Source organism: Theobroma cacao, chromosome 10 (genome assembly GCF_000208745.1).
Source record: "Theobroma cacao cultivar B97-61/B2 chromosome 10, Criollo_cocoa_genome_V2, whole genome shotgun sequence".
NCBI classification, from domain to species: Eukaryota; Viridiplantae; Streptophyta; class Magnoliopsida; order Malvales; family Malvaceae; genus Theobroma; species Theobroma cacao.
The window spans coordinates 20,498,419-20,508,859 of NC_030859.1; the positions used below are offsets into that span (position 1 = coordinate 20,498,419).

General features: G+C 35.4%; 2 protein-coding genes across 3 annotated transcripts; one reads left to right on the forward strand and one right to left on the reverse strand.

The window, feature by feature from the left end:
* On the forward strand, positions 1,557 to 4,008 carry LOC18587363 (annexin D3). Its single transcript, XM_018129382.1, has 6 exons — positions 1,557 to 1,852; positions 1,970 to 2,115; positions 2,750 to 2,977; positions 3,090 to 3,302; positions 3,407 to 3,496; positions 3,635 to 4,008. The coding sequence occupies exons 1-6, from the start codon at positions 1,702 to 1,704 to the stop codon at positions 3,836 to 3,838; spliced, it is 1,032 nt and encodes a 343-aa protein (XP_017984871.1). The 5' UTR covers positions 1,557 to 1,701; the 3' UTR covers positions 3,839 to 4,008.
* Positions 4,039 to 10,113, reverse strand: LOC18587364 (integrator complex subunit 9). Of its 2 annotated transcripts, none has more exons than XM_018129381.1 (12): positions 9,604 to 10,113; positions 9,389 to 9,438; positions 8,457 to 8,813; positions 8,132 to 8,346; positions 7,481 to 7,804; positions 7,175 to 7,385; positions 6,595 to 6,687; positions 6,425 to 6,516; positions 5,366 to 5,483; positions 5,157 to 5,203; positions 4,679 to 4,730; positions 4,039 to 4,580 (listed from the first exon to the last, which is right to left on the reverse strand). In XM_018129381.1, exons 2-12 carry the CDS (start codon positions 9,395 to 9,397, stop codon positions 4,071 to 4,073), a joined length of 2,028 nt encoding a protein of 675 aa, XP_017984870.1. In that variant the 5' UTR covers positions 9,398 to 9,438; positions 9,604 to 10,113; the 3' UTR covers positions 4,039 to 4,070. The 2 variants fall into 2 exon arrangements, with proteins under 2 accessions (XP_017984870.1, XP_007011164.2); XM_007011102.2 differs by having other exon boundaries at positions 5,157 to 5,242.

Below are 10,441 nucleotides of genomic sequence, written 5' to 3' on the forward strand. Positions count from 1 at the left end.
ATATTATATATAATATATATATATTATGTATATATATATATATATATATTAATTTTTGTGATCTTACAAACTTAAATTTTATGAGAAACCAAAAAAAAAATATTGCTTTGTTTCAATCTCTAATTCTTTTTTAAGGATGTACAACACATATTCACATTTCTTTTGCTTATTTCTTATGTAATCTTCTGCTCTGGCCAATGCATTCCCTTTTCTTTATTAATTTTTTTTTTTTTTGTTAAGCATATACTTTGCCTAGAAGCAGCAGCTGGAATTCCAATTCCTCTTTTTTTGAATTGTGTCACTTTGAAAAAACAGAGGAGAATACAGGGTCTAATCTTATTTCCTTTAATTAATTATTTTTGAGTAACTTTGCTGCTGGGAAGAACCATAGACAGCTAAGATTTTCACATTTATTTTGTAATTAAGCAGATTATCGGGAGCACGTTATTCTTAAGGAATCCCAACACTTTGCCCTTTGTTGTTTGTCCCTCTCTTATCTTTTAGATCAGCTTTGAAAATCTTCTTCATTTATTTATTTCCAAGTCTCTTTCTCCTACCAAACTAATTTCTTTTATGAGTCCCTTTCTTTTGTAGGTTAAAGAATTAATGTAACGAGGACGCTACACAAGCAGATAGGATAGAAAATTGCGGTTCTCGTATCAGTATATAATGAATTGAATTTTGAGTTATATATCTTCTTTTACTTAATAGATATATTTTTTTATGTGGATCTATAACATGTACACACGTACGTATGAATGTTTTCTATTTTTCAAGATGACAGTTTATTTTTCTGAATTGTGGGGAATGGATAACCTCCTACTAAATTATTTCATTTCTGCTTAAGGGGGGTCCTCAGGGAACTGTCACATGCCAGAACAAACTTTTGCAGTCATGAAAAAAATGAAATCTCATCCAATTTTGATTCAATCAAATATGAAACCGTGTCAAGCCGAAATATCAGAAACAAGCTTGGAAGAATATGGATATGGAACCAGTTTTTAATTGAACAATGTGACATTATTAAGCATTTCATACCTACCAATCTAAATATCACATGCAAAACATGTAAAGTCAGAGAGAGATATCAGACCTACCAGCAGCAGAGAAGGATAAGACAGAAAAGGGTTTTTAAAAGTAACACCACAAACTGAACATCACGTTCCTGTCATCCAGAATTATTAGCTTTTTCAAGTCACAATGACACTTTGAATGAAAGCAACCAAAGGCAAAGAAATCAATACATGCAGAATTTTGGGTTGTTAAGCATGGTTTTGCTAACATGTTGATGAGATAGAGAACTAAGGTCAATTTGCTTTCACTGAAAGCTTCCTAAAAAGCTAATAATTACCTCAGTGAAACTGATATGTTACTGAATAATTAAATATTTGCATTATGATGAGTAATTGAAGCAAATATGAATACTCCATGGTACCAAATATAAATTGCAAAACTTCATGCTGGTTTAGAAAAATATGTCAGAACCAAAGGGCCTTTTTTAACTTTTTCTCATTTTGCAAACTTTTATTAATAAATGGCTTTAATTTCATTATCTTTCCTTTTCTTTTTTCACTTAAATCAAAGGGTATCAAAGTCTTAACAAAAATAGGGATTACAGGTCCTGATATTCAGCAAACTATCAGGAGGGAATACAACAGAAACTGAAGAAAAAGAAACTGAGAGAAACTCCAGTGAAACAAGATGAAGAGTTTTAAGAAACTTTTCACAAGTAAATCAAAAACCCATAGCCCTGCATCTAGTTTTAAGATTGGAGGAATGGGTTCACTTAAAGTACTAGATGTCATTCCTTCTCCAGAAGAAGACTCTGAGAAACTCAAGAAAGCTTTTCAAGGTCTCCTCTCTATCTCCACTTCTTTTTTTTCCTTTAATTCATGTTTATTGAGATAATTGTTATGATCCTTTTATAACTGAATTGTTGTTATTGATGTTATTGGGAAATTGTTTACAGGACTGGGAACAGATGAGGATGAGATAATTATGATATTAGGACACAGAGATGCAAGTCAGAGGAAGCAAATTAGAGAAACTTATCAGCAGCTGTACAATGAAAGTCTTATTGATGCTCTCAATTCTGAACTTTCTGGTGATTTCAGAGTATGTCCTCTTTCTCTACTCCCCATTTTATTTCATTACAAGTTTCCTGTTTAGTTGACTGAATTAAGAATGTGAAATTCCCATCAAAGTTCCAATGGTTGTCTCTTGAAACTTCTGCAGTAAATCCTTAAAAGATTCAGAATCTTGAGAACTCATTGCTGTGAAGTTTTAAAGTTTAACAGTACCAAAAACATTTTAAACCAGGTTATAACTCTGATCTAGGTTGTTACCAACAGGAGGAACCAAATCATATGAATCTATACCAATAGAAGAATGCATTCCCCTAAATCATATTCATACTTCTAGGCTTCTGGTTTCTTCCAGCTTGTACTTCCTTAAATCAAGTATGTCTCAAATTAAGGTTCTCTTTGTTTTCTGATTCACTGGAGGAAGGAAATCATCGCAACAAAAGAATTTTTCTGGGTTATTCCAGAACATTAGGAGTTCAAATTCATTTAGAGTTTCAAATGTTAAGATACAGTACTTTGTTAAGAGGCTTGGTTTTAGTCTTGGAATGATTCTCAAACTTGTTGAACTGCTCCAATGATTTGAAGAAAGCATTTGATTTCCAAAAACAAATGTTCACATCGTTGTGAATTCCTATGGTATAATAAACATTTCTGATGTTTAACAGACAGCTGTCATTCTTTGGACATATGATCCTTCTGAGAGGGATGCAAGACTGGCAAATGGAGCATTGAAGTCAAAGAAGAATGGTGTCAAACAGCTAGAAATCATAGTTGAGATGTCATGTGCATCTTCCCCTCAGCATCTTGTAGCAGTAAGGCAAGCCTATTGCTCTCTCTTCGACTGTTCACTCGAAGAAGCTATTGCGGCTTCAGTATCTATGCCCCTCAAAAAGGTGAGTACACTCAGAATAGATAGACTAAAAGTAATTGACCGCGCCTTCATATACATGAGTTTTAATAGGTTGCAAGCCATCGAGTTGACTTGGAAATTTTGGTGATGCACAGGTTTTGTTAGGCCTAGTTACATCCTACAGGTATGACAAAGAACTGGTGGACATGGATGTAGCAAATTTAGAGGCAGATAGGTTACATGAGGCCATCAAAACCAAAGAGTTGGCTCATGATGATGTTGTGTATATACTCTCTACAAGAAATTTCCATCAACTCAGGACAACATTTGAATGCTACAGGAAAAAATATGGAAATCCCATCGACAAGGTTCTGCTAACATATATAACTATTATGCAGTCTACATATATCATTTCCCTTTTCCTTTTCAACTTTTTCGGTTTTGTTTCACTGAGGAGATCTTCTTTTGGCAGGACATCATGAAATCCGGGAAGGGTGATTTGGAATCACTGTTGAGAAAGGTTATTTTGTGCATAGATTCCCCAGAGAAGCACTTTGCTGAGGTGATTGAATCCTTTTCTTTAGCCAAGTAGCAATAAAAACCATGAGAACCATGCTATTTCTGATCCATGATTACTGTAAGACTACTTCCTTTCTTGCTCCTTTTCGGGTGGATTCTCATCTGTTCAAATCATCAACAGGTTGTTGGAACTTCCATCATTGGGCTGGGAACAGATGAAGATTCACTAACAAGAGCCATTGTAACAAGAGCAGAAATCGACATGATGAAAGTAAGAGGAGAATATTTCAACATTTACAAGTCCAACCTTGATGATGCAGTTATAGGGGATACATCTGGAGATTACAGAAAATTCTTGGTGACCTTACTTGGTGGAAAGATGTGATTCTGTCTGTCGTTGTATATAACTAGTCAATTATATCTGCTTCAGTATGAATTGGTGACAATGGATTGTTTGTATTGGTATATACCTTTCCGAGCTCCGGTCTAGATCCCTACTGTTACTCTTGAACGTTTCACTTTCTAGTTGCAATCCAAAAGAAAAACTGAAACTCATATGCTTTAGTTTCTAAATGGATGAATAAATGATATAAGAGAAAGAAGCTTGTATTTCAGTTTTAAATGCCATCCAAAACAATATCTATAGCTGTGACAATATGGGAGGCTAAATTCTCGTCGGCAGAAATGATAACAGTACCAGTTTCTCCCACATGGATCACGGCTTTCTTGGGCTCATGGATTTCTACAACACCGGCAGCACTTTCAGATTCAGTATCATCCCTGACTTGTTTTATGGTTCCGTTAATACCTATCTTTGACAGCTCAGTCAGAAGCCCTTTCGAATCTGGTGAACCCCAGTGTACTAATGGTCTTTGTTGCTTGGAGTCTGCTGGATGGGACCCAGAAAGTAGCCGATGTTTGCCATAATCCATGAAAAGCTCTCCCTCCAGCCTCGTGATTGTTTCCTGCTTCAATGTTTTCCAGTGGAACTTGGAAGCCAAATCTGTTGCAATCTCTATTTCTGTGCTATTCTTTGAGCTTGGTATACGTAATGTTTCATTTTCAGAGTAGAGAAAAATCGTGTTTGCTTCTAAAATTTGGATCTTGCACCTCAAATCCTTGGGAAACTGTCTTAAGCAGGAAAGAGCATGAAGTGCTGTTAGATAAATAATATTTTATACAACACATGGAGGAAACAAACTTCAGTAGAAGTAGAATAGATCACCAGAACTAATTTTGGCTGCAATGTCTTTAGTAAGGGTTGAACTTTCTGCAACCTGCAAGAAACAGGGAGACGTAAATGCAACAGTAGCTAAACCCCGAGAACATTCTGAAGAAGCAGTATTAATAACACATAAATTCCATGTCATCAGGGCAAGCCAGAGGAATTTGCTTAAAAGATCATCCTAACTGATATTGAATAAAAACTTCATTCTTGCCAAAAGCACAAAAGAAAAAGGTACTGATAAATTTTTTATTCAGCAATCTAAATAAAGACTGGACTTCATGCTTCAGTCATTTTCAACTTGAAATATTGTAAACTCCAAGACAGTTTAGACAATCTTGCATACAGTTGAAGAATTCTAAATCACCTGCATGCAAGACAGATGTTTTAAAAGGTTTTCCTCTGGCTTAAAGTTCTTTCTGCAAGCTATTTGTGTGTGTATGTGCTTGAGAGGGAGAGCGAGAGAGTCAAAACTTACCTCATTCCAGACAGAAATGAACACTGAAGAACCTTCATTGCCATTGGCTTGAAAGGCAAGAGAGCTATGTCAGCATCAACACCACTCTACAAAATGCACATAAATTTATTCCATTGCTCAAAAGCATTCATAATTAAATCATATTCAATTTAGTAGCCATAACAAATAATGAAGATGCTTTGATAAAGCATATAGATGCAAAGAAGCACCTCAAGGACAAGTAAAGAGTTTGGATCTGAGCACCAATGCCGAAGCAAATGAACAACTGGACCGAGCCGCAAACTCCAGTGAGGAGAGAATATGATACAAGGTTCCTGCCAATTGGTTCTATGTACTCAATGTTAGCTTCTTGTAGTTATTATATGATACATGATTAACAAGTCCGTAATTATACCAAACTGATTACTAAGTTCTAAACCATTTTAATGCTTTATCAAAAAGTTACACCTTACTTCCCTAATACATCTTTCTTTCAGAATGACATGTAATTGATGTTACTAGAACCCATAGTGGGCAGGAAAAGAGGCATTGACAAGTGGCACCAAGCATCTTGGTAAGTAATCAATAACCCTCATCATATTAAGACTAAAAATTATCACAACTCAGGAATGTGGTGACAAAAAACACGAACCTTTAATTTAAATTTTTTTTATTGGTGACAAGGAACGTAAACTTTTAAGCCATAGCACTTTGGGTAAAATTGTTCCACCATATCACTAATAAAATATCATAGTAAGCTAAGTAATATACTAAGCTCGTGCTGAGTTAATCCTCACACCAACATGGAGCAATTTGGCAAATTTTCTTCTACCATATGAACTTCAAAAGCATTTTAGCATGCTAAATAGGCCAAGTGCCGAGTTACTCTCCACCACCACAAAGATCTCTCTACTTAAAATCACTTAACTTATACATATTTTAAAAAGTAGGTACCTATCCAATTACAAATTCTCATCCTTTTTTTCTTTCTGCCTATCACGAAAAGTTTAAATTCTGTTTAATTGAAGATCTGTAACGAGAACAAGGACAATTCGTTGATCGAACAACTAAAAAAAAAGTGCTCAATAAAAAATTAGGTAGTGAAAAATAAAAAATTAATATTATATCAAATAAAATATTTTCAAGGACCCACGGAATATGAACAGAAAAGAGCATGTCACAATTTTCTTTTTTTTTGAAAGGCAAGAGCATGTCACGGTTAACATTTTTCATTTACAAGGGTAACTATCAGCAGGAAATAGAAAAAGAAATAAAAGGGCATATCTTACAATAATTCAGGTGAATGAACTGCAGGAAACACATGAATGTTCCTCTCTTTTATGAGCTTGGCATGTTCAAACAATGGTTCACCAGAAAAAAGCTGTCAAACCAACAAAAAGAGAGATAAAAAAAAGGTCCTTTATATATACAAGACAATAAGTGACTGCTGAAGATATACCTTCTCTTGCCGCTGCTTGCAGAGCCACTCTGGTATTATATTGGTAAATGCCAATAATTCTTCTGCTACAGAAGATATAATGTACATGGGAACCTGCACTATATAGAGCATATGACTGTTGGCAAAGAAGCATGAACCAATGCAAGCATACAAGTGAAATATATTCAGTTTTTCTCCTATTTAAGAACTGCCCAACCAAAAAACTTGAGCTATAAGGTCATGGCATAAGAATAGAATTAAATCTAAAATGCCCACCCACGTACAAGCCTTGGGTCTTAAAGTCTGGACAAAGCCAAGGCCTGCCTCACCCTGTGATGATCAAAGAGGTGTGAAGACCCCAGTTCCATCAAATATATAGATGAGTAGGAACTTCAGTTTTAGTTAGTAGAAATTCACTATGATGAAGAAACAACAATTTCTACAAACAAGAACTCCAGCTGTGAAACAACAATTCCCTCTCTCTCTGTCTCATACCTGCAAGCTCTTGTGTTCCTTTTGAGTATAAGCTTCGGATGTGTGCGTCAAAATGAGTCGCTACACACACAAACCCAAAAGAAAGAAAAAATGAAAAATGCAATACCTTTGCAGATGAAGACTCCAACAAAACTGACATTTGCTCCAAAAGGCCCAGAATGATTCCAAGCCGATCAATAGGAATAAGAACTGATCCACCTCCTCTAACAGAATCAAGGGCACAGGTACATATAAAAGCTAGTTTCTCCATTTCCTCCGTACTTTCATCATCCTTCAGCAAGGATGCAGACATCTCTTCCAAATTGTTGACATCATCGCTACAATCATGAGACATAGAATTTCAGTTCTATCAAAAAAAAAGGCACCCCAGCAAAGACTAACTTAATATATCATTACCTAAAGGCAAAATTACCTGAAATTTAACGAAGCAACTGGATCAAAGTAAGTATTATCATTCTCCATATTTTCTGCAGCACCAAGGGAGAAGAAATCTGAATATATTATCAAATCATTCCCTCGAAGACCAACGAAATCAAAATCTGCCGCATGTGTAGAAACAAAAATAGAGTTCGTAATATAAGCTATATTTCTCTTTGGACCATTTATTGTCCAATTGCAGGTCCCAATTTCCAAACCAGAGCTGAATGCTTTTATAATCAAAGTTCCATTGTAGCAAGCTTCTTCAGCATATTTTAGCGTTTGAACCTTCCTCATGCAATCCTTCACATCATCTGCACTGAAAAGGACCCTCCATTAATTTCTTATACATCAACTTTTACATTCAATAAGCTGTAAAGAAATAATCTGGATACAAAATGCGTTTCATAGATGAAAACTTGGTTGGTGATAACACAACAATAATGGATTACATAGAATTCTAAAAGCAGATTCAGTTACGAATTTGCAAACCATATTTGTTATGAAGAGCGTCTCTATTCTACCATCACCATTCAAAAACAATGCCTAGAGAATTACATAATACATGTACAAGCCATGCAATCAAAAGCTGCACCAAAATAATCTATGGATAAATACAAACATATGATCTAGGAATGATAATCACCTGTACAAAGGCATCCAAGCTCCCAGCTCCTCACAATCTTTGCCTAAAGCTATTTTCTTCATTTCAGATTGAAGAACTTCAAGTTCTTCCCACCTCAACCATTGAGGGAAACAAGAATCCTCTGGTCCATAAAATTGCCTGAATTCCATGTGCATTGAAACAAGATCCTCCATCAAAAGCTGTCCTATTCTTGCAGTTGCTTCAGTCACATATATCTGACCAGAATTAAAAGCAGAGCATAGAAATCAACTTTCAGCTAAGGCTAACAAATATCAACACATAATATTCTTGTTTTAAAATGGAACATTTTCCAAACTCTAATTACCTTTGCAGAAAAGTCCTTGGTCCGAGTAAGATACGGCAAGCCAAGCATGCCCATAGGACTTGAGATCAAAACAACGTCAATAAAGGAAGCATCCCATAGGTGCAAACTTTTTACAGTTTTATACCAAGGCTCTGCATGTACTAAATCATTTGCATCAAGAGCCTTTTCCATCTTCTGCTTTTTCCTAATAACCGAGTCAGTATCCAAAGACTTATGGGCCTCATGAGCCACTGGAACAGGAGAAAAAAAAGCAAGAGATGAAAGGTCCAAGGGGCAATCAAGTAAGATCCTAAACCCAGATACATTGAGCATATGACATGCTGGGAAATGGAAACCACCACCTTTACGAAGGCATGTCTGCAAAAAGCACAAACTCAATGAATTCCCCTATATCAGAGTTCAACATACACACAAATATATTGTATAAAATCACTGTCTTAGACGCCCAATAATGAAGTTTAAAAACTCCACTAAGCAAACTTACAGACTCATCACACATCCATTTAACTAAAGATGTTAACTTTAAACCATTTGATTGTTACTTTCCCTACTTGCTTTGTTGCTTCCAAAAGGAAACAAGAAGTGCCTTTGAATACAAAACTAAATAATATTTTTAAAGAACTATAAATTAAAAAAATGTACTTTTTTTGTTAGAGAACAAAACCCATGATTTCACTTTTACATAGGACAATTTTTACAGAATTTGTGTTAAATTACAGTAATTATTTGTTCATTGTTAATTAATTATGATTTTATCTTATATTTTTCACCATTTGCTACACACACCTAACAAGAGCAACAATCAAGTGGAATTCTAATAACTTCTCATTGACTTCCTTATTTACATCATCCATGAATAAGACTGTAATCCTTTAAAAGAAATTGGTCCTTCCATATTGAAACCAATTTGTAGTAAGAAGAGAGAGACTTACAAACTTCATTGAGAGACAGGAAATGGTGAGAAAGCTAAGCAAAACTTCACCTGCAAAACAAAATCACATTGAAAAAAGTTAACTTGGATGCCTTGGATTGAAAATTTTTTATCTTTTAATTGTTTTCGTTTAATTTTATTTTCTTCATTATTAACTTGATGAGCTCAATAAACTTAAGCCACAAACGAAAGAGAAAAAAAAATCAATTTAACGACCTGATCGGCGGAGGAGGAGGAGGAGCCGCCGGAGGAAGAAAAGAAGAGGCCGAAGGGAGAGGCGTGGCTAAAGCTTTCAATTTTTTGTGGAGGGAGGGTTCGTAGGTACCGTTTCTGGTAGTTATAGAGACATGAAAAGGGGAAATGGGATTTTGAAATTGTTGGGCTGATGTCTGTGGTCAAGCCAAGGCCCATATCAATTACGTGCGATCGAGATTGGTACTGTGCAAAGCCCACTCTCCCGCTGCCACGTGAGTCACCGGAGGGAGAAGGTAGAGGAGCAGGCAAGGCCGCGGAAGGGGAGGACCACCGCCGCTCAGGCCTGGCAAAGGAGAAGAGAGAAAAGAAAGGATGGAGAAACAAGGGGAAGAGAAAAAGGAAGAAAAAGGAACCGGTGGAGGAGGGCGGCAAGGACCGGATCCGGGATCCGACAAAGGAGTGACCCCTACGACCGGCGTTAGGAGATGAGCGAAAACTGGCGGCTAGGGTGAGAAGAGAGGAGAGAGAAAAAAGGAAGAAGAAAATTTAGGTTTTAGGCTTAAATCCAAACTCTTAAACGACGAAGTTTCGAGAATTTTTTATCAACAATATGATTAATGTTAAAAAAAAATCAACTAATGTTAATTATTAATATATAAATGTTGTGAAAATGATTTTAAAACCTATTGTATTTGTTGTATATTATGTTACAAATTCAAATGCTAATCCATAATAATTTAAATAAATATAAATATAAATATAAAGTATGATCTTTGTTATTAATAATTGAATTAAATTTTTTTAATGAGCATAGTTTATTTTTAATATTATGTTTTGAATTATGATTTCATTTCACAAT

Coding starts and splice junctions, on each gene's coding strand:
- LOC18587363 (XM_018129382.1), top strand. CDS start 1,702: ATGAAGAGTTTTAAGAAACTTTTCACAAGTAAATCAAAAACCCATAGC. Junction 2,116..2,749: donor AACTTTCTGGTGATTTCAGA/GTATGTCCTCTT, acceptor GATGTTTAACAG/ACAGCTGTCATTCTTTGGAC. Junction 3,303..3,406: donor ATGGAAATCCCATCGACAAG/GTTCTGCTAACA, acceptor TTCTTTTGGCAG/GACATCATGAAATCCGGGAA.
- LOC18587364 (XM_007011102.2), bottom strand. Junction 8,347..8,456: donor CCAAGGACTTTTCTGCAAAG/GTAATTAGAGTT, acceptor AATTCTGGTCAG/ATATATGTGACTGAAGCAAC. Junction 5,243..5,365: donor ACTCTTTACTTGTCCTTGAG/GTGCTTCTTTGC, acceptor TGCATTTTGTAG/AGTGGTGTTGATGCTGACAT.